General features: G+C 42.1%; 1 protein-coding gene across 2 annotated transcripts in view; it reads left to right on the top strand.

The window, feature by feature from the left end:
• LOC125717012 (CUGBP Elav-like family member 5) overlaps positions 1-21,662 on the top strand; it is a 109,498-nt gene continuing 87,836 nt past the window's right edge. For both annotated transcript variants that reach the window (XM_048989920.1, XM_048989919.1), the window contains exons 1-2: positions 1-469; positions 12,890-12,972. In XM_048989920.1, coding sequence (XP_048845877.1) covers positions 109-469; positions 12,890-12,972 — 444 coding nt within the window. In that variant the 5' untranslated portion in view covers positions 1-108. The remainder of the gene's footprint in view (positions 470-12,889; positions 12,973-21,662) is intronic.

Genomic DNA, 21,662 nt, shown 5'->3' with positions numbered 1-21,662 from the left:
GAGCGAGTCGCGCGTCGGAAGGAAAAGCGAGCCTCGGTTTCCAGCTGAGCGCTTGCTCTCTCGCAGCGAGTGTGTTGGTATTATTATCCAGCCTGCTCCCAGCTCAGAATGGCCAGATTCACCCAGACTGAATCAGGGAAGCCGCAGCAACCGCAACAGCCCCATCCCGCTCACACCAGCCTGCTTTTCACCGGACCAGGAGCAGCGCCGAGCCAGCATCCTCTACTCCTGATCCCGCACCAGCACCAGTACTCCCAGATCACATTTCCGAAACCCATGAACGGGTCAGAATCCATTTCCATTCATCCGGAGAGCGGCAACAACATGAAAGACCAAGATGCTATAAAGCTGTTTATCGGACAGATACCGCGGAATCTTGAGGAAAAAGACCTGAAACCTCTTTTTGAACAATTTGGGAAAATCCATGAATTGACAGTTCTAAAGGACCGTTATACTGGCATGCACAAAGGTAACATGCGTTTCCATCAGTTTCTCCCCTGTTAAATGTTTTAAGGTCAATTCCATTGTCTCGTAAGTATGTGCTTAGGCAGGATGAGCAAATGAAGAACATCTGTTCAGTGTTTTGGAACGATCCATTTATTCCAATAAATACATTTTATTTGTGTGGTCAAGCGTGAGATGAGTGCTGCGATGGGTCCTCCTGTCGTATTGTGTGATGTGCATATTTGCATCGCTAGTAAGAATCGTCATCCCATTATCCATCTATTATGGTTAGCTACATACAAACAATAGTACAATTTCCTAAGTCCGTTTGTCTGAACAGGTAGCAGTGGAGCATGAACAATTTCTTCTTGTAAATCTTATTTGTTTAACGAGGCCGTCTGGTTGAAATTGGAATTTCGACTGGTTTATGTATCTAAATAGTATTTACTGTTTATGAAGCCAGGGGAAGGTATTCTGCACTAAAACATTTTAATATACAATTTAATACAATTGTTGTTTCTTATGAACAGGACAAAGATACTTAAGAAAAGTATATTATAGATCGCTCTCCTGTCTGTCATATCTTTTGTGGCAAGGGTTAAGAGTGATTTACCCATAAATATTTGTACATCGCAACCTCTAATTAACCATTTACCTCTCAATTAAAGACACATGTTAAGGTTATAAAGCACAACTTTTGAGTGGAATGACTCGAACATGTTTCTGTAAATGAAGTTAGCGGACTCTTTTGTACGGCCCCTTTATGCTCCGTTGCGGCCATCTAGCCACAGCTGATCGTCCCAGGGTTAGATTATGTTTAGTGCTGTCTGGTGTACTGATCGCCGCCATTTAAATCTAGACTTTTCTTGGCAATTATTGTTATGTGTAATTATCGTTACCACCGTAATTACTTCCATCGTTATCGACCATTTTCAAACGCATCATGCCTGCAAGATATTTTTTTTCGGCACACAATGCATGGAAAAGACATGACTACCTGTGTTTGTAAAAAGAAAATCCTTATTTTGGTTGTAATGTATTCTGACAGACCATCAACAGATATACTCTGATCTACGAACATATGTGACTGGTTAATTTATAAAAAAATTATATTCAAATTATGAAAAAAATGTATATAAAGAAATTCACCAGTAAATTTACCGTTGCATCTTTATCCTGTACTACAGTAAAAAAAACAAAACTCATAATCCAGACATACATCTTTCACATCCGTTTGTCTCGTACCAAGTGCAGTCACAGTAAACAGAGGGCAAAAGGCAGGTGGGATGCCGACCGTCGGACAATCATACCCGGAGAGAAATTTAGGGGACAGTGATTTACTTGCTATACTGCGGGTTTATACAGAGAAAACATGTACGAAATTGGGGAGAACATGAAAACTGAAGGTCTTCCATCAGTTGGACCTAGAAAGTATGAAACAGTGCAACTCATCGCGCCGCCGACGTCGTTATAGTCATTTGATTATTTTGTTATATATGAACGCTTCTACTTGAATTCCATTTAAATCTGCTTTTGTTATTGTCATGCCAATAACTCATAGTAAGTATCCAATTAAAAACATGAAATGTAGTATACTATATATAAGTTGTGCGATGGGAGAAGTGTTGGACGTCACATATAATCGATGTAATAATTAAGCTTCCCTTCCTTCCTTTTCGCGTTGCGCGCTGCCGCGATTCGGGGCAGGGAGGGCCCTATTGTGTACGGGTGGTTTTGTTGGTGTTCACAGGAGCGAAAGAATCTTTAAAAAAAAAATATATATATATATTTTTTTAATTTAGTAATTTCTTAGGAAAAATGAAAAATATTTACTCATGAAATCCATAATCTTGGATGTTCTATATAATATAATATATATAATATATAAACATATAATCTTTCGAAATTATATGGGAAATTGAAATTATTCTTTAGTCAGAAATCACGAAATTATAATTTTGCCAGTGGATCCAGTTTTATTAGAAATATATTTACAGCGAATGAATGAATGAATGTTCCCAGTGATGATAATTGTATTCATTTAAAGAAAATAATTCCGGGCCTGGCGAAAATAACGGAATGTATGCTCGTCTAAATAAATAATTTGGCATCGTAAGACCCGTTCAGATCCACAGCGTGGTCTCACTAATCACGTGCCTGTCCCTTGAGAATAAGTGCGCGGCACCATTCAGGTAAAGTTGCAAGACCTGCTGTGGGTGCGCGAGCTCGTTACAGTATGGGAACCTCTAAGTGTGATAAGTGTCGTATATAACTTTTTTAGAGTAGAGGTAATTGTAATCACTATTTTTATTGTTCCCGTTCGATAAGACATATGAAAGAACATCACGAATATGCATTTGAAATACATATTTAAAAAAACTGCAAGCGATTAGTTAGGCAACATATTAGAATCTCATCACGTCCATCACAGCTAATTTTATAATTAGCGGAAGTTTTTTTTTTAAATTTAATTTGGATTCAGTTACATTTTTTTATTTATACTAAATAATTAATATTTCCCCCAGGATCTGTATGAGGTTACGTGTCTAAAAGATAGATGACCCAATGGATTTAGTATTGTTTCTGTGATAATTTCGTTTTGCACTCGTTACATACATATATTGTTGAGTGCCAAAATGTTCAAGCTGCTATAAAACGTTACAAAGACGCTACTTCATCACAAGGCAAATATAAAAACACATTCACACATTGTGGGCATCTGAGACAAAACTGAAGGCCTTTGGACTGAAGGACGAAATTGCAGTTCATGGAGTCAACACAGAACACAGGCAGGCCACGCACCCCCCCCCCCCCCCATCTATATCCAGGGTTACATTCAGTCTGGGGGAGTGAGACTCATAGTTAATATTAGTTTTAAGCAGGGGCGTAGGAACTGGAGAACTGGAGGATGGTGGGATGGTGGGACGGTGGGATTGGTACCTCCCCAGGATTTAATTTGGCTTCATTCACTCTACCAAAAAATAGACTGCTGAATTAAGATTATTAAGTTACCCCCCCCCCCCCCCCATATCAATCTCTCTCCACACAACTGGCTTCAAGGTTCTGTCTTTTTAATTTTTGTTATATGGCCTTATTATATTCAGGATAAAGAAGGAAACAGACACTGTAACTTTTTAAGTGTATTTTATTATCTGCAAAAATAGGTCTTAATATACACGCTTTTGTAAAGGTTGTGGATGGGAGCATTGGTAATTTTAGTCCAGACAACAGCCTGCAACAACACACTTTTATGGTTAGCCATAGTGGGGGTATCTACAATATATGAAGTTAATGTAAGGGGTATGTGGCATTAAACAATCTAAAAATGGGCAGGAGATCAAGGGCAAACCATCCGGAGAGAGGAAGCAGTGCATTTTGGGAAATCTTATGGAGTGGCACAGGCCAATGTGAATGGGCCTTGGTCAGCACAGGCCGACATTAGCCAGTATAGGTCACATGACCGGAGTGGTTCAAGGGGTTCCTTCATCTAAATTTCCAGCTTATAAAAACACTGTCAGAATGAGATACGACAAAGTGATATTTCAGCTTTTGGCATGTAAAGGAAAACTTCAGTGTCTTTCCTGGTTATTTCACAAGATAATTATGTTTCCAGAACTCCGATTCTCGTTTGCTTGGGCAAAATGATCTGCACATATATACAGGCATTACACATAATTGGATCAGGTGTAAAGTCAGGATGCTCTGAAAAGAGGATTTGTAATAAAAATCCAGTAAACATTTCCCCTATTCAGAATAATTTAAAAACACTTGTTTCAGTACACATGATAAATACAGTGTCAGATCTTAGGAGGACCACCGTACCCCCAGAAGGTGTTTCTTGCCTGAATTTCATGTGCCTGCTCTGTCGCACCCTTGAACCTGACCTCACAGACACACGCTTGAGCAAAACTGCCTGTCATACAGAGTCTCATTCACACTGTCCTGTCTGCCCCTCATTCTTCAGCCGTTCTTCTCGGGCTAACAGCAGGCTGTTAATTTTTTTTTTATTACACCCACACTGACCTTCAACCCCTCCCAGACCTTCTTACTTATTAAATTTTCTCATTTTCGTCCAATCTAAAATACAGCTTAGGCCCATCATAGGTCACCTCCTCAACGCACGATGCATGTGCCAATTCTGCAATGAGGGTGCTGTTAGGCACTAGCCGATTGGCAGTTTACGGCACTGCAAGTGCCATCTAGCGACATAAAATGCTTGGAGGACGACAGTCTTCTTTCCGTTGCATCCGCTGTCAACCCCTCCCCAGCTGAGAGAAGGTGTCTCTGTAGAGGGGGGGGTGGGTGCCCACTTGACTAACATGTAACAGAACACAATCCAATCTGTGCTCTCTAGTCTTATTTGCCCATGGCTATTGCTACACAGCACTTCCATTCCGAACATTTATCTACGGGGGCCGTATCTACCCCCATTTTTCTCCCAGGCACTGTTTTATACATATAGTTTCATGCATTAATCTATATTTGTAATGAAAAATTATATTGGCTTGTGTTTGGCATTGGGGAGAGACAACAGATTATTAATGCAATAATAATCCTTTGTTCCCCTGACATGGAAATGTCTGTAAATATTGTAACAAGCAACAGGGCCTCTCATAAAACATGCAGCAAGTCAACTGTGTTTGACAGTAGATGGATGCTGTGTGGATCCACTCCATGCTCTGCTCTGAATATGCGGAGTTTTTGCCTGGGATGTTTCTGCTCTGCTTCCTCTGACCTTATGAGGATTTTGATAGATATATCGATTGACTGACTGATTGATTTAGCTCACGTTCGCTGAGCAGAAATCCCTGGTGTTGAACACGTGAGTGTTGTGAGATCCTCTCAGGACGTACTTTGGGTATTTGAGCTTTTAGTATAGGGTGACCAGATTATCCATGACAGGCAGGACAATATGAGCTACTTCTGGTTTTACAAAATGACAGGGTCCTGTGCTCAGCTAAATAGTTCAGTTCTTATTGTGCTTTGACTGGTTTCTTTCCTTTATCGAATGACTCAATGTTTCACAGTAACATTAGTGGCACATGCATGATTATAGGAGACTGACCAATCAGCACATACCAAGAACTTAGTACTTAGTGAAATTCAGGTCCTTTTAATTGAAATTGTAGCTCACAAATCCTGTCCTATCTGGTCAGCCTATTTTAGTAATTCTTCTGCACTCTGACATGAAAAAGAGAAACATTATTTTGTGTTGTCAGATCCTCAGATTCTGAACCACTCATTGAATTTTACTTTTTCATATATTTTTCTGGCTTACATGTTACATATATTTTTTTTACTGCTTTGAAGTCGATAGTGGGTGTATGAATGTGTAATAGGGTGTCAGCTGTATAATGGGTACCTGAATTACTTTGTAAACTGGGTAAAATGGATATACAGTAATGTGGTTAATGATTATAATAAACATGTATGTTACTGGTTTATATATTTAGTAAACTGTACTTTTTATCATTGTTTTTCAGTGTACTCTTTCTACTTATATTAAAAAGTTGGTAGCGCTTCACTTAAAGTTGTCATCTGTAATGCATTAAAGATACCTTCATAATGCATTATAATAAATAAGAATTAATAAACATTACAGTATATCCTACTTTCGTATAGCATCATAGTGTTGATCATAACACTTAATACGCTTCAATGAAGTTCTTATTTATAATGCACTGTAAATACCTTCATAATGCATTATAATGGTTGGTATAAGAATTAATAAAGCAATTAAAGCATTGCAACATCTTCTATTGACATTCATAAGACGTTACAGTTTTGATTTTAATACTTCATAAGCTCAAATGAAGCTCTCATCAATAATGCACTATGGACACCTTCATAATGCAGTATAATTTGTTGGTATAAGCTTTGTACTTATATTTAAGGAAGCTTTGTACTGTATATGAAGGTATATATAGTGCATTACAGCTCTTCATAAGGCAGTCATAGTGCATTATAAACATGGCTGTAATACCTTTTCATTAATATTTATATCCATGTTTATAATGCTTTATGAATGCATTATATTGTGTTATGAATGTGTTCGTGGATTCTTATAGACAGTCATAGTAAATGTTACCAAAAAGTTGACTGTAAAACGGTATGCTGTGTAATGCCCAGTGTGTAAGCACACTCTATAATGGCCACACAAGGACAAAATCGCCCTAAAAATGTGTCTCTCCAGACTGTATCCCCATCGTTAAGTGACACATGACTCTATAAATGTGGCTGAATGTGGTTGATCAGTGTGTGTGTGTTGCGGGGGGGGGGGGGGGGGGGGAGTGTAGAGCACACTGTGGTATGCGTACTGTATTTTAGGCTTTAAATTTGAAAGATTTATTCTAGGATTGATATAGAAATCAAGGGATCCTAATGGGTTTTTATGTTATATAATCTGGGTCAACGAATAAATGTTTGCCTTATGCTCTGGGGACAGAATGTAGTAGCGAGTTTTGCCTTTCAGGTTTCCCAGGACCTTCTGATTATGTTAAGGAAATCTGCCATTAAAGCTGCTATCGAAGGCTTTCTAAATGTAAAATGATAAGGCCTGCAGATAACAAATGGACATTTCAGGAGCCACAATGCAGCATTGACTGGACCTCGGTACACATCTCCATGTGAGAAGTAGCGGAGGCTTACGAAAAAGCCAGTTGTGTGTATTTATTTCCTGCCACTCCACATTGTTCCATACAACGGCTGTAATTTCGGAAGAGAAATTGTAAGAGCAACACATAAAAGATATATTTTACAGTCCACTGGATCCTGCACAAAGGTCATGGGGTAAAAATAGCCCCAAACCCAACCCCTATACCCATTACCACTGTACAAAAAGCATGTGGTTCGATACTGTGATGCTGCACAGTTTGGGTAGAACAGATAAATAAATGGGAGCTGGTAAAACAGTGATTGGGTCTGACAAAAATGGCTTTTTAAATCCAGAGCCATCTCATGGATGAAGCCTGGAGACAAGCTAAAGGCCAAGAGTGGACAGTGGGCAAGTTGGCAGAAGGAGGGGTGTTAGGATGGAGATGCAGAAGTGAAGGCCAGGGGGGTGTTAGGATGGAGATGCAGAAGTGAAGGACAGGGGGTGTTAGGATGGAGATGAGGAAGTGAAGGGGGGGTGTTAGGATGGAGATGCAGAAGTGAAGGGGGGGTGTTAGGATAGAGATGGAGAAGTGAAGGGTGGAGAGGTGTTAGGATGGAGATGAAGAAATGAAGGGTAAAGGGGACTGTTAGGATGGAGATGGAGAAGCCAAGGGCAGGTTTTGCACTTGTATGGCATAAGACCATGAAGACTGTAGACATGTAGACTGTCTATATTATTCTAGCAACAGCAGTTGTAAGACAATAGCAATACTTGTTGTGGTAATATTTTTATTATGCCATATAAATTGTACATCTACTGCTATTCTTTAATAACAACAATAATAACAGTAATGAAAATAGTAACTTCACACTTTTAATTAATCAGAGCATGTCTGTAATTAGCATCTTTATTGCCTGTCTCAGACTGGAATGAGCATCAAATGAGATGTGACGCGCAAACTGTCCAAAGCATGTGGATCCATCAGGCTTGGGGGGGGAGGGGGGGGGCACCGATTTGCAAGGGCCATGGGACGGCTCAGCTATAAATAGAATAGGCGGCATTTCCGAAAATAGGTTAAGCCTGCGCGGTTGTGCCGCTGGCGTGACATCACTGACTGCCTGCTGGTGACCCCTCCCATACTCATATCTAGGGGTGGAGCCACTGCTTACAGTGCTAGCTTTTCATCTAACGCGGGTACAGCGCCAAAGGTGTGGATGGGAGTGTTTTACAGAAGGGCTGCTAGCCTTCCATTCTGTGTACACCTTTTATCTTGTATATTCCTAGTTCAGTGTTTGCCAATCAGGTCCTCGGGGACCCACAGACCACAAAAACACATTTTTGCTCCCTCCCAACTTCAGGTAAGAAGGTGGACTGTCTGAGGGGCCCTGAGGACCGGATTGGGAAACACTACTCTAGTTGATAGTTCATTTAGCTAATTGACCTTTGATGGTATACATCAACAAGAGTCTCGATAATCCCTCCATAACTCACTTCTTAACAGGATTGCCGGTACCATGGAACGGAAAGATTTGAGGGTGTTTTCCTGTATGCTTCCCTCTGAATCAGTCTTTGTGTGTATGTGAAGCGTTGATTGTCAACTAACTGGTTGGCATTTCATAGCAATCTTTAACACGCTTTAATTTGTATGGTTGGTTTACGTTTTCTGAACTTGCCTTGGAACAGAAGTGTCTAAAAAAATAGTTTTTCCCTTTGACACTGTAATCCTGGAAGTCAATTTCTTTAAGCAATTCAACAAATGCTGCTTTTGGAGCCTATTTTAGATGCGGAACTTTGAAGTTTATTCACAAAAGAGAAGGCTGGCACACCTCTGCTTCTAACAGCATAATGTTCACCACCAGAGAGATGGGCTGGCATGCATTACCCACCACAGGATGATGGATAAACCCTGTGAAACGTGGATTACCAGGTGTGCCTGGAGAAAAGGCTGGTGTCTGGGACTGGTGGGGGGTTTCCCATAATGCACTGCACAGAGCTTAGCTAGCAATGCCAGTAATTCCACAGGAGTCTGTCTGTGGGAGCAAAAGTAAGAAAAAATTATTAATAGGTGTCATCAGATCAATTCCATCTCCCAGAATCATATAGACAGCTTTCCTCCAGAGTAGTCCCAATCCGGTCCTCAGGGACCCCAGACAGTCTATGTTTTTTGCTCTGGAGCTGGGAGGTAACAAAAATGTAGACCGCCGGTGGGTCTCTGAGGAAGGGGTTGGGAAAAACTACTGTAGAATGTCCTGAGTGTGTCTTCCTGATCACCCAAAATATCTCATAGGGATCAAAGCTCAGAACCAAGGCACAGCAGATAATTGATGCTGCTCAGTAGTTGGTTTGACAGCTAATTTAGTAAAAACTCTTTCAAGGAAGCATATATAATGAAGAGAACCCTATGAGATCAGAGCTCTGAGGTCTCAGCTATCCCTCTTAACAATTCTCCATTCAAGGAGCGTTTGCCGAATGTTATAATTTAGGCATGGAAACATCCATAGTGTCCAGTTTGTCCCAGGACATTATGCCACTACTGCAAATAAGAATAAGAATATAGCTGCTAATAAATGGCATGGTAGAGAAGCAGATAAAACCTTTTTCTTTGTACCTCAAAGATCTTGTGGGTTCAAGGCTGGCTGGTATGTGTGCGTGATACACGAATATCACTTTTATAAAATAAAATTGTATTTTAAAACAACATTTTTCAATATTAATTAGATTTTTAAGGATGTTCGGGGAATAATGTTACCATACTTACATTGACAGAACCTTCGTTAAAAATCAAATGCGGAAATAATGTTCCATTAACGTTAAAGTAAGAAAGTTCTCCAGCAACTTTGAGAAAACCTTCGCAAAACGGTGGCTAAAGTTCTGAGAACCTTCGCTGTTAGTTGGGATGTCACGATGTAACGACGATTTTTAATCAACAGTGGTTATTTGAACAGAGAAGTGTCACATAAGTGCATATGACACACTTAATGTATGTTCTTGAACTAATGTGTCTTCCAGACTATCCTAATATGTTTTTAAAGCATTTTGCTAGTGTAAAAGTAAACCTTTAAAAACATTGCAATTGGTCTGGCTTGTCCTTCAAAAAAATCCTAATGACCTTTATCAAAAACAGGTTTTCTCTGTGAGGGAACGGTTAATTCTAGAGGACACTGATTTGATTGTGGTTCTGTATGTGTGTAATTGTTGGTAATGGGAATAATCTCTCTGTTCTAGTTGGTTCATTAGTTTGGGTTATTGAATCTAGTGGTGGATTGTCTCTTTGGGTGATTACTTTTAGAGCGTTTGCCTATTGGACTAGTTCTAGTAGGAATATATATCTAGCCAATTGGTTCTAGAAGAACCACAGATGGTGATTTGGGGGCATCTTCTGCAAGGGGGGTTGAGCTTCGTCGCAATGTGTGAGTCTCAACTGACTAAAGGTTTACGGGCCTTGACTGAGTAACGACAAAATTAGGGTGCTCATTATAGGATAGTAATGTGGAGACAAGGAAAATAATGTTAGAACAATGGACAAGAGCAGTTTGAAAAGACTTCACTTTATAATGGTTTGAAGGTTTAGGGTAAGGTGCTTAAATTACACTGTAATACATAGTGAACAGTATATTATATATGTAATGGTTCTGCTGTTAGACATATCCTTCGACAATGACCTGGAAAGAATAGGTCCTTCTACACTCAACACTGATTACATCGCCGCTTTTCATTCGTGACACGTGTTGCTAGAGACACAATGTGTCCAGTTTTTTTGTGTTTCAGGAATTCCATTCCAAGCACTTTCTGAGCATTTTAGGTTCAGCATGTTTGTAGGAGTAACCTCTTGTATTGGAACTTGATAGGAGCTGCTGGGGATCGGTCCTGGTGGGACTCTTTGATTCCTTGCTATTTTGAAGGACAGTAGCAGAGTATTTTGCAAACGTTAATTGGAAACAAACTCTGATTTGTCACTCAAAAAATGTCCTTGGAGCATTTCATAGTGCTATGCTTCGAATGTTTTGTGGCGGTCAGTAGACAGCGTGTGAAGAACCTTTGGTGTTAGAAGTCTTCTGTGTTCGGTGTTTCCTATGCTTTCATCATGCGCTAACTCACAACCTGCAATGTGTTATATATATATTTTTTTTTTTGTAGTTGTAAAAGGATGGATGTTCTTTGCACTTTGTTGCAAAAGCCTCCACCAGTACAGAGCGGGCCGGTTGCTAGGATCAGTCTACAAACAACTATCTGTGATGTTGCATTTGCACTGATGCAAGACTGTAATAGTGGTTTCACAAAGGGTCGGACAGAACACCGCTCTGTCCACAGTGGGATACAGCTCAGCGACAACAGACGTTGACAGTGGTAACCAATGGAGATCTAGACTGTAGTCCCGGTTGAAACACCATCGGTGCAAGTAATGATTCTACAGCGCGCCCAAGTGGTCACACCCTAATGACTTTTCGTCTCTATTTCTCTGCTCGCAAGTAATCGATCGGATGGGAATAAAAAAAAATAAAACCCATGAAGTCTCTGCAAAAGGTGGCACATGCAGAGAAATTAATTGGGTCAATTAGTTTTCCTTGGTTCTAGTCCCAGTCCATCATGGCGTGACTCCACCTCACGAAAAAGCCGCGATGTGGGTGGGAGGGGAGATTATTGAGCCATTGAGGGGCTCTGTTTTGGCGGCAGGAAGGCCTGGCTAATAGATTGGAACTATTTCCCCCCCTGTCTCCATCAATGTGTCTCACACCCCAAGGGCAAGGAGCCAGGCCTCATCAGGACCTCGCCAGTCCAAACGGGAGAAGTCGAGTGTTTTTTTTGTTCCGCTGTACGAGATGCTGGGCACAGAGACAAGCAAACGCATTTTTATCTCCTAGTTTCGCTTGCAAGGCACAAAGCTTCTCATTTTTTGCCATGAATCTTACATTATGGTGCTGTATATTCCGCAGTAGGGAATAACAAAACGTTCTTACACACGGACAGCGACAGTGAAATTAACATTAATTTGAAATTACTATTAATCTGAAACACTATGAAGTAAGTGCCATCTCACTATACTAATAATGTCTTTTTGTCAAATGACTGGTGTCTTTTGTAGCATTTTGGATTAGGCCTATTAATGCAATTTGGTATGATGTAATGCTTCTGTAAGCATGCACTTTTGTTTATATTTAGTTATATGCTTATTTTTAGTAATATTTAACTAGTTTCAGATCCATTAACTTATTACCTGCCTCCACAGCATCACTTTTCATTGCTTTGGTGTCCTTTGGGGGGGGGGGGGGGTTAGCAGTAGCCCGTTCATGATTTTTTTTACAAATCCTCCAGGGACCCCTAGGCAAAAAATAGGACTCAACTTCATACTTTTGAATTGTTTTTTGGTTGTTTATTCACTTATCTGCAGCATATTGCTCAAGTTACACTTACCCTTCGCCTGGCCACCTGCTCCTTGTGTGTCTGCGTTTGGTTTCATGTTTGAGGAGGCTGCATGTCAACACTAAGTGAGGGAGGGTGTTTAATTCATTTTCGTTTTTTTTGGCAGAATCTTATAGAGTGCGGCTTCCAATGTCTCCACACTGTGCCCTTGTGCCGGACTGATGAATCTGTCGGAATGAATCTGTCTGGGTGAATGGCGGAAGTAGGAAAGGGTCATATTCACTGGTGCACTAACAGCCATAGCGGTTCAAGAACGGCAATTCCAAGTGTCACTGCCTAAAATGAACTAATGGCTTTGATGAAATATCCTGCCGCATTGATGTGTATGGTGGGAAGCGTTCGCATATATCTGAAACACCTCAATTTGTAGCGTAAATAAAGGACTGACAGGCCCAGAGTTTACATTCCTGTCTTTTTTTCTGCATGCAGGCTGTGCATTTCTCACCTACTGCGCACGTGAGTCTGCCATCAAGGCCCAGAACGCCCTTCACGAACAGAAGACACTGCCAGGGGTGAGTGTGACAAGATCGGAACAGGGGCAACCAACATCTGAAACTACAGCAATGGCTGTACCCGTTGGGGTATCGCTATTTGTTTTTTTATACTTCCCGTAGACCATGGGTGGAGATGCAGGCAGTAAACAGGGGCTTCACCAAGAATATCATCGCAGTATTGTTATGCAGAGTATTAACATCCAGTGTTAGAGATAAGTTGCAGTTTGTGTGTTTAATGTTAACAGTCTGTGTTTGTTGCGTGCATAGAAACTAGGGCATCTACATGTCTGTGTGTGTGTGGGTGTTTCTATAGGCGCGCATGTGTGGTTAGTGTGTGTCTTTGCCAGTCGGATGTCTCAAAATCTCTTGCAATTGGCCCTCCTAGTGTTGTCTACTGATGGTAAGTAGATATGCTAGATTTCTTTGTGTGCTGCTTGATTTTCGGTTTGTCAGAGGCTAACGTGCTAGGGGGGCAGTTGTGAATTCTCTACATCCCTGTTTCGTCATTAACCCTTTTGCAGAGCTGTTGGTTCTGCCAAGACACATTATGTGTGTTAGTGTGGTAATGCACAGTATGCGGTTATCGCAGCATGTCTCACTCTCCGGTGTTTGAGGTCTTGGCAGGGATACAAAGTGGACAGGGTGACATAGGTTACCCGTTGTGGCATTAGCTAAGAGTTAGTGGTGCACCAATGTACAAATTTGACCGACATCAATAACCAATACTCAGTCGCATGTACGTACACATGACATAACAACAGCACGTGAAACAGAGATGAACAATACATTTATTATAAACTCCTTTGCAGCGTCATCTGAAATGTGCCTAAAAAGGCTACTATGCAAGTCTGAAAAACAGCAAAGTGTTTCCTCTTCATCTATAGCTATATCGAAAACAGCATCAGTCATAAACAAAAACCAGCTTAACACCTGCTGGTGAACTGTGACACTAATGCTGGTTGATTCAAAACTAAATTAGTGCTTTTAAAAATATCAGCGTGACAGCAATTTCGTAAAACAACTGTTTTGCCGACTTTGATTATTGACTAAAGTCTAAATGTTGGCTGACATTGACCAAGACTGACACATCCGACCAAAGTCCACGTCTGGATATTTAATGACCATTAGCTGATACCGATATGCTAACCGATATATCGCGCATCTCTGCTGAGGACTGTAGCAAATTTATTTACCGGCTGTTACGGCAGGTTTTTGTGATATAAAAAATTAGATCACAATAAAATAATTAAATGATAACTCATTTAAAACATTTTCTCACTGTTAATGTGACCTGTAAACGGTACAATTAACTTGAAAAACAAACAGATCGGTTAGGAGAAAATGTATAAAAAAACAAAAAATGTAGGGGGCAGAGGAGGTGGCACTCGCGGGCATAGGAGCAGCCGCGGGTAGTGTGGTGGGTTGGCATGGGGTGGCGGATGGCGGGGGGCAGCAGGACTGATGCAGACTGTCCTCAAGGAGCAAGGGCAGACAAGGCCAGCAGCCAAAGCAGGATCGTCTCACTGGAATCAAACCTATTTTTGGTTGACTCCTGTCAGCTTGCCAAACGCTCGAGATCAATGACACACCTGTTAAGCTGATATCGGAGCTGGATTTTTCTTGGAATGATGCAACTTTCAGCGTGCATTTAGATTCAGACAGAGATTAATATTTAATATAACACATGGGGGGGGGCTGTGACCTGTTCAAGCTCAGCCTTTGTAAGACGGATGGGTAGCTTTTCTAATTCTTGAAGAAAAAACGGAGGTAGTGTTTGCATACACTGAAAAATTAGGCCCTAAGTCTTCGGTGGGTTGTCTGAGTTGGCTGATTACCATGGAAACGGACCAGCTTTGTGGAAGATGCTGCATTTGTGCATGAGAGTCATCACCCAGCTAGCATCTGGTGGTTATCTACAGGGCCAACTGGCATCATAAGAAAAATTGCAGATGACAATGTCCTCATAACAGTTATGACATGAGTAGCTGATGTGACTGGGGTGCGGGGGGGGGGGGGGGGGGGTGTTGTGATTTACCCTGCCTTTTAGTGCAGGTGCGATATAAACAAGCAAAAATAAACAAGGCTGATCACTGCACCTCCTAGATTTTCACTGGAATAACTGCAGATTTAAACACACCTGTGTCTTTTTCAGTGCGAAACATGTAAGAACAGTGAAACGTACTATTTGAATCTGTGTTCCGCTTCAAAATCAGAATAATTCTACGGCAGAGGCAGGCAGAACACGGTCAGAATAAGGGGACGTGACCAACAGGTCAGAAAATGATTGAAGATTAAAACTGTCTGCTAAAAAGCAGTAGAGGGTGACACAACGGCCAGGGTAAATTATCCATTGTGATTTTAGCCCATTCATCCCATGTCTGCCTATGGTAGGAGGCGGGGTCCTACATCAGTCATGTGATCATTACAGAAGGGGGGGGTGTGGCTGGCCTTCCCTTGTTATTGAACTGGATGATGTACCAGAAGAGCAGGTGTATGTAGCACCAGTGGGATTTTAAAGAATGTGCAGAACTGTTCACTTTAACACTCAGGCACGGGTGCAAGAAATACGATAAAGTAACTTAAACGTCTGAGTGAATGACATGTAAAAAATATATATATTGAATGCATGTGCTACCACACAGCCATGGTTCCTGAGGTAATTAAGAAAACTAGAAACCCTACTATCATATATCATATATAAAAGATATTCCATGCCGAGAAGAAGATAAGAGGAATAAATATGGGTGAATGTGAGAATGTTTCACAACTAACAGTGGAATTGAAGTGTGAGGGGCTCCTATTATAATCTAGGGGCAAATATTGATAAACGTGCGTACTCCTAAATTATTTGAGCTCTAAGTCCGAAACAGACGACAAGTCGTGATTGTAAATGCGAATCTAAGGCACGGTCGAGCAGTTTCATCAAATACCACCTGTCGAGAAATTCACAGCGAGGGATCCAAGGACTTAGGGGCCTGAGTTGAAGTATATAAAAGTGGGTAAAATGCACTTCTGTGAGTAAAGTGGTCAGAAAGAAAGAAAGAAAGAAGGCAGGATGTAATCGAGAGGTGAAGAAAAGTGCAGACATGCTTTATTTCTTTCGACTCATTTGTCTTTGGGCGAGTACAGGTGGGGGATACCCATTATGAAACTTATATGCTAGAGAGAATCCGTGGATCGTTCAGATCCAGAAAGTAAAAATCCGGACCAGGATTTCATTTCAACCACCCAGTTGGGTACTCTGTGACTGTGACTTGTTATGCTCAGTTGGTTGGTTGAAACAAAATCTTGGTTCGGATTTTTACTTTCTGGGCCTAAACTGTCCACCTCTGCTTGTCCCAGGATCACGGGTTTTGGCAGCTCTTTTATAATGATTATAATGGGTTCTGTCCTTTGAACCTCATTGAGGGCAAAGTAAATGGCAATGAATGCAAATCTGTTTTGAGTGAGATCCTATTCATTCTGCAGAGAAGTATATGTATCCTGACGGGAGTGATGGATTCCTGTGCACTGAGGATGCATCTAGGTTGTCACAGAATGATAAACACTCACGTCAGTGCCATCCCAGTCGCTATCTCTCAACCCAGTCAACCAATTATAGACGTTTCCGGAGCAGTCCCTGTGTTTTTTTTTTTTACTGCTGTCAATGGAGCACCAATTGATGGCATTTCTTGTGGAAGAATGATGTCATGTTCTTCCATTAGGGCTCCGGCCACTTGTAGAATCTGCGCTGAGGTAAATTGCAGTGGGGACAGAAATTAAGCAAAGCATGGAAACAAGGTGCAAACGAGAAGGAATGAATGCATGGCCATACTTATGTGTCTGGAGATGTCAACATTCAGTCTGCAGAGGTCACCATGTGGCTTGTGAGAACATGGCCTACGTAGGTTGTGCACTCATTCACCGTTTCCCTTTGTTTGTTAGTGTCTCTGTGAAAGACATGGATATATTGGAGGGGGTCTGAAGGATCAGATTCTTCAAACCTCTTATGATATCACTCTGCTGGCAGGCAAAGGCGCGTTCCATCCTGCCGGCTGTCCCTCGTTAAGTCAACGATCATGCGACGTCCATGATGTGCCTGCTGGAGTGGGAAGATTAACAGGAGATGCTTCTAAGCATTAATAAGAGTAACGGCAGATATGCGGTATGGCCTGTCTGTGGAAGGGGGCCAGGGTGATCGAAAACATACATGAGGGAGGGGTTGGGTGCTTATGCCTTCAGGCTCAGCATTCGGTTACACAACTAGACCCCCCCCCCCCCCCCCCGCCGACGCCCCCAAGCTCAGTGCTCCTGCCAGCAGGATTATGGTAATTGCACTTCCTTCAGAACACAGTCAAATTGAGGAAGGAATAATCTTGCGGGTGACATTAGCACATAAACATACAGAGAACATGTGTATCGTTGGCATATGTTATTTGGTAATGAATCAGCCAGCGGTGCAGGCGAATGTCGAGCAACAAGAGTCAGCCCTCATCACGCCGTGTTCTGATGGGCTCGCGGAGCGGTCGCCATGGCAATGCCGACAAGCAGCACGCATGGCCCATTAGGCAAGCAAGGGGGATGGGCAGGATGCTTGACACATATGAGACACATTTATTAAACTGGTTTCTTTTACGTATGTCTCCCCATTTATAATTTATGCTATTATTGACCAGGGTGACCGCATCATTTACCCTGAAAGGCAGGGTCTGAGAACGGCTCCTCGCGTTGTTCATCTGCAGAATCAGCCGGCCGGACTAAGTTGTGCGTGGGATCACGACAGAATTATAATCATGCTTGCAGAAGTCTTTAATTCCTTTCAGATGTCATAAAGCGCTTGCCAACGGAATTTTTCACCCAGTCCGCACTTGAGAGAAACTCGAGGAGTTTTTAATGGAGCATGTGATCAAAGGGAGAAGGAAGAATCAGACAGAGGAAAAAGAGCGTGCAGCTGTGTGCTCAGGGGCGGCATGGTGGCGCTGTGTTTAGCACTGTGACCTCACAGCCCTGGGACCAGGGTGCCAGTCTCTGTTCTGTATCCATGTGTGTGGAGTTTGCATGTTCTCCCCATGTCATCGTGGGGTTTCCTCTGGGTACTCCGGTCTCCCCCCACAGTCCAAAAACATGCTGAGGTTAATTGGAGTTACCAAATTGCTCGTAGGTGTGCATGTGTGAGTGACTGGTGTGTGAGTGAGCCCTGTGTTGGGTCAGTCCCCCATCCTGGGTTGTTCACTGCTTTGTGCCCATAGGCTCCAGACCCCCCCCCCCCCCCCCACGACTCATAGCTTAGCCTGCCCACTTTCAGCCATGTTCATTGGCTTCTGTTTCTCCTCCTGTGCACATTTCTACAAACGACCACCGTGCTTATCTGTGTGATCAGAGCTACAATTCTGCTGTAGGCGGGATTATTAACGTTAAATCTCTGTTTAACGTCAGGTTTTTTTTTTTTTCGGCCGCTCTATTGCACTGAATAAGTAGACTATATCTTTACTTGTCCTGCAGTGCTCCAACGTCAGTATTAATGAGACGTGGCCACAGATGATGGCCACTTTGAAAGTCCTGCCGAGGCGTGCGGCATCAAGGCAGCAAACACTATGAGCACGGGTGCATTTTCGCGGTGGGTGTTTAGTGGGACAGACCCCTTCTAAATGGGAGGCAGTGACAGCGGCACAGTTGATGTGGAGTCACCAGGTGGGCTTCGATGATCTGGCCTCCTTGCAAGATGAAGCAGTTAGTCAGGCCTGCTGGGACTGATGTGACAGAAGCAGAATTATTTTACGTTAGGGAAAATCGAGCAGGAGCTATGCATGGCCTTATGCCGCTTCTGGGAGCCCGGCAGGGTGTTTATCTGTGACCGGAAAGATGAGGTTCTTAAAAAAGTGCCTGGATGAAACGTGTGTTTATCTCTGCGTCTTTATTTTGAACCCTGTCTATGTGAAAGCGACCAGCATGCAATTTATGGCAGTGACAGTGAACCACTTTGAAAGGCTGGGGATTCAGTGAATTCTGTGATTTCCTGAGAACAATATTTCTCTCCACCAGCTGGGGACGATCATGGAAAACTGCTACTGATTTAGAGTCTGAAACATCAGGTCCCCTAAAGCTATAACAGCTCTTGCCATGGCACTGATTAGTTACCTATTTATTGCCAGATATGTTTAAGATCTGTGGTTCTCAGCTGGTGTATCCTCAGGATCCATGCTATTCCTCAGTCATTAAGTTTTCTGTTCATACTTATTTGTTTGTTTCACCCAAAATGGTGAATGTTAAAAAAAAAAAAAAAAAAACTTTTTCTTAAACCACATAATCCAATCCAATGAAAATGGTTCCACGACCCACTTTTGGGTCGCGATCCACTGACTGAGAACCACTGTCTAAGATCATTCCCATATGATTTAATAAACTTAAGGAGATTCAAGCAAAACATGATAGGAACGATTGCAGGACACGTTTCTGCCCATATTGTGATGCATGCCATTGTGCAGCACTGAAAGACCTACTGTGGACTTAATCATACCCACCTCCCGTTGGTACCAATTTGTACTCACCCACACCTACAGTCAGTCTAATTTACCCCCCTCCCCCCCGATTCATTCTTTTTGCTCAGTCTTTGTTGTCGGTCCCTATGTGGGCCTGTGCTGTAGCTTTTTTTCATGGTTCTATTTGTTCCAGATTGATTGTGACTCTTATTTTTTATTTATCCAAAGTGATGTACAGTTGGGAATGCAGGAGCCGACAGTCCTTGGAGCAATTGGGGGTTAAGGGCCTCACTCACGGGCCCAAGAGCGACATCATTGTACGACCGTGGGATTTGAACCAACAACCTTCCTATCATAGGCCCAGTGACCCAACCCACTGAGTTGCACACTACACCTGGCTTTTGCTTTGTTTTCTGCTTTAATGCCTTGGTTACTTCAGATTTGGTGTGTAGCTTCAGCTTTGGCTGTACCTGTTCCAGCCCTGCATTTCGCTGCAGTTGAGCTACCCTACAATTTGCAGCCTCCATCCCATCAGTGCTGAACATCTATGAGCTTGAGGAGGGAAGCATCGACTGGCAGCAGACTAGCCAGTTTGAGTCGCCACCTTTGGTCAGTGTACCTTGGGTCACGACCATTTGCCTATGGGTCTTAGGTCACAAACTTTTGCCTTTGTATCTTGGGTCAAGACCTTTTGCCTATGTCTCTTAGGTTACGACCTTTTGTGTGTGTATCTTGGGTCACAACCTTTTCCCTGTGTGCCTTGGGTAACACCCTTCTGCCTGTGTGCCTTGAGTCGCGACCTTTTGCCTGTGTGCCTTGGGTCGCGAACTTTTGCCTGTGTGCCTTGGGTAACACCCCTCTGCCTGTGTGCCTTGAGTTGCGAACTTTTGCCTGTGTGCCTTGGGTAACACCCTTCTGCCTATGTGCCTTGAGTCGCGACCTTTTGCCTGTGTGCCTTGGGTAACACCCTTCTGCCTGTGTGCCTTGAGTCGCGACCTGTTGTCTGTGTACCATGGGTTGTAACCTTTTCCCTGTGTCTCTTGGGTTGTGACCTTTTGCCTGTGTGCCTTGGCTCATGACCTTTTCACAGTGTGTCTTGCATAGCACCTTGTTAATACATTTATTTTTTCTTTAACTATCACATTACTGTAATGGAAGACTGAGCTTTGTACTCAAAGAGTGATGAGATTGAGCAAACAAAACCTGCTGCCTGAAGGAACTTGGAGCCCCCACCTCCTAGTTCAGGACAAGGTCACAGGGACCTCGCTCAATACCGTAATCAAAATAACAATGCAGCTGTAACAATCAAAGCTGTCAAATTCATTTCTGCGGTGGCAGAAGGAGGTTGGTCTTTCGTCCTCCAAAGTAGTATTATTAGTGTACTGTTTATGCACAGTACACAATAGTACACATGCAAGGCCACAAGTGAGTTTTCTCATTGTATAAGATTTTGTACCGGCATTGGATTTACATAAAATGGACATTTTTGTGATGTTGAATGATACAAGTGTGACTGGCAGATGCTGTGGCCAGCTTGCATAAAGAACCCATTGTATTGGTTCTTAAGAAGGAAATCTGTCTCCTCATTATTTTAGTTACATTTTTAATAGAATGTGTTCTTAATACACTGTGATCTTTCCACAGGCTACATCTCCTTCTTTGGCCTTTTTGCTTTTTTGATATCGGTACCATTCCATCAACATTAGCAACATTATATTTAAATGAGTAATTTAGTCAGAAAAACTTACAATGAAGTAACTGCTTCCTTAGATTAGGTGCTGCCGTGGTAGTCTTAATGAACGCAAGAAATATTTTTTAATATGCTGAATGCACAGATACTTTGATCTAAATATTAAAACAGAACATCCATATCACTGGCAGATATTTTGGCAGATAATTTGTGCAACCTCTATCGCTACAAAATATTTATGGAACTGTGGGCACATAGAGATTTATCTGGGGCTGTTATGAATCAGGTTATAGTTGTCAATGGATTGTTGGGGATCTGTAACGATCCAAAAGAGCGTAGGAGTTGGGTCTGCTGTCCGTGGTGCTGAACAGTGTCAGCCTGACTGCCCTCATCTGATTGGCTGAGCAATTCCGTGGACAATTCCATCTTCCATTCTAATTACTGTAATCATGTCATACCTTTGTAACTCAAACATAATGTGATGCTGATGTAATAAAATACATAAGACATATTTAAAACCTTATTTTCTGTTTTATTAAGGCCCTTTTCATCATTTGGAA

Source organism: Brienomyrus brachyistius, chromosome 21 (assembly GCF_023856365.1).
Source record: "Brienomyrus brachyistius isolate T26 chromosome 21, BBRACH_0.4, whole genome shotgun sequence".
Classification (NCBI taxonomy): Eukaryota; Metazoa; Chordata; class Actinopteri; order Osteoglossiformes; family Mormyridae; genus Brienomyrus; species Brienomyrus brachyistius.
Note: the sequence above shows the minus strand (reverse complement) of the source record. Positions and strands in the feature narration are given on the sequence as shown.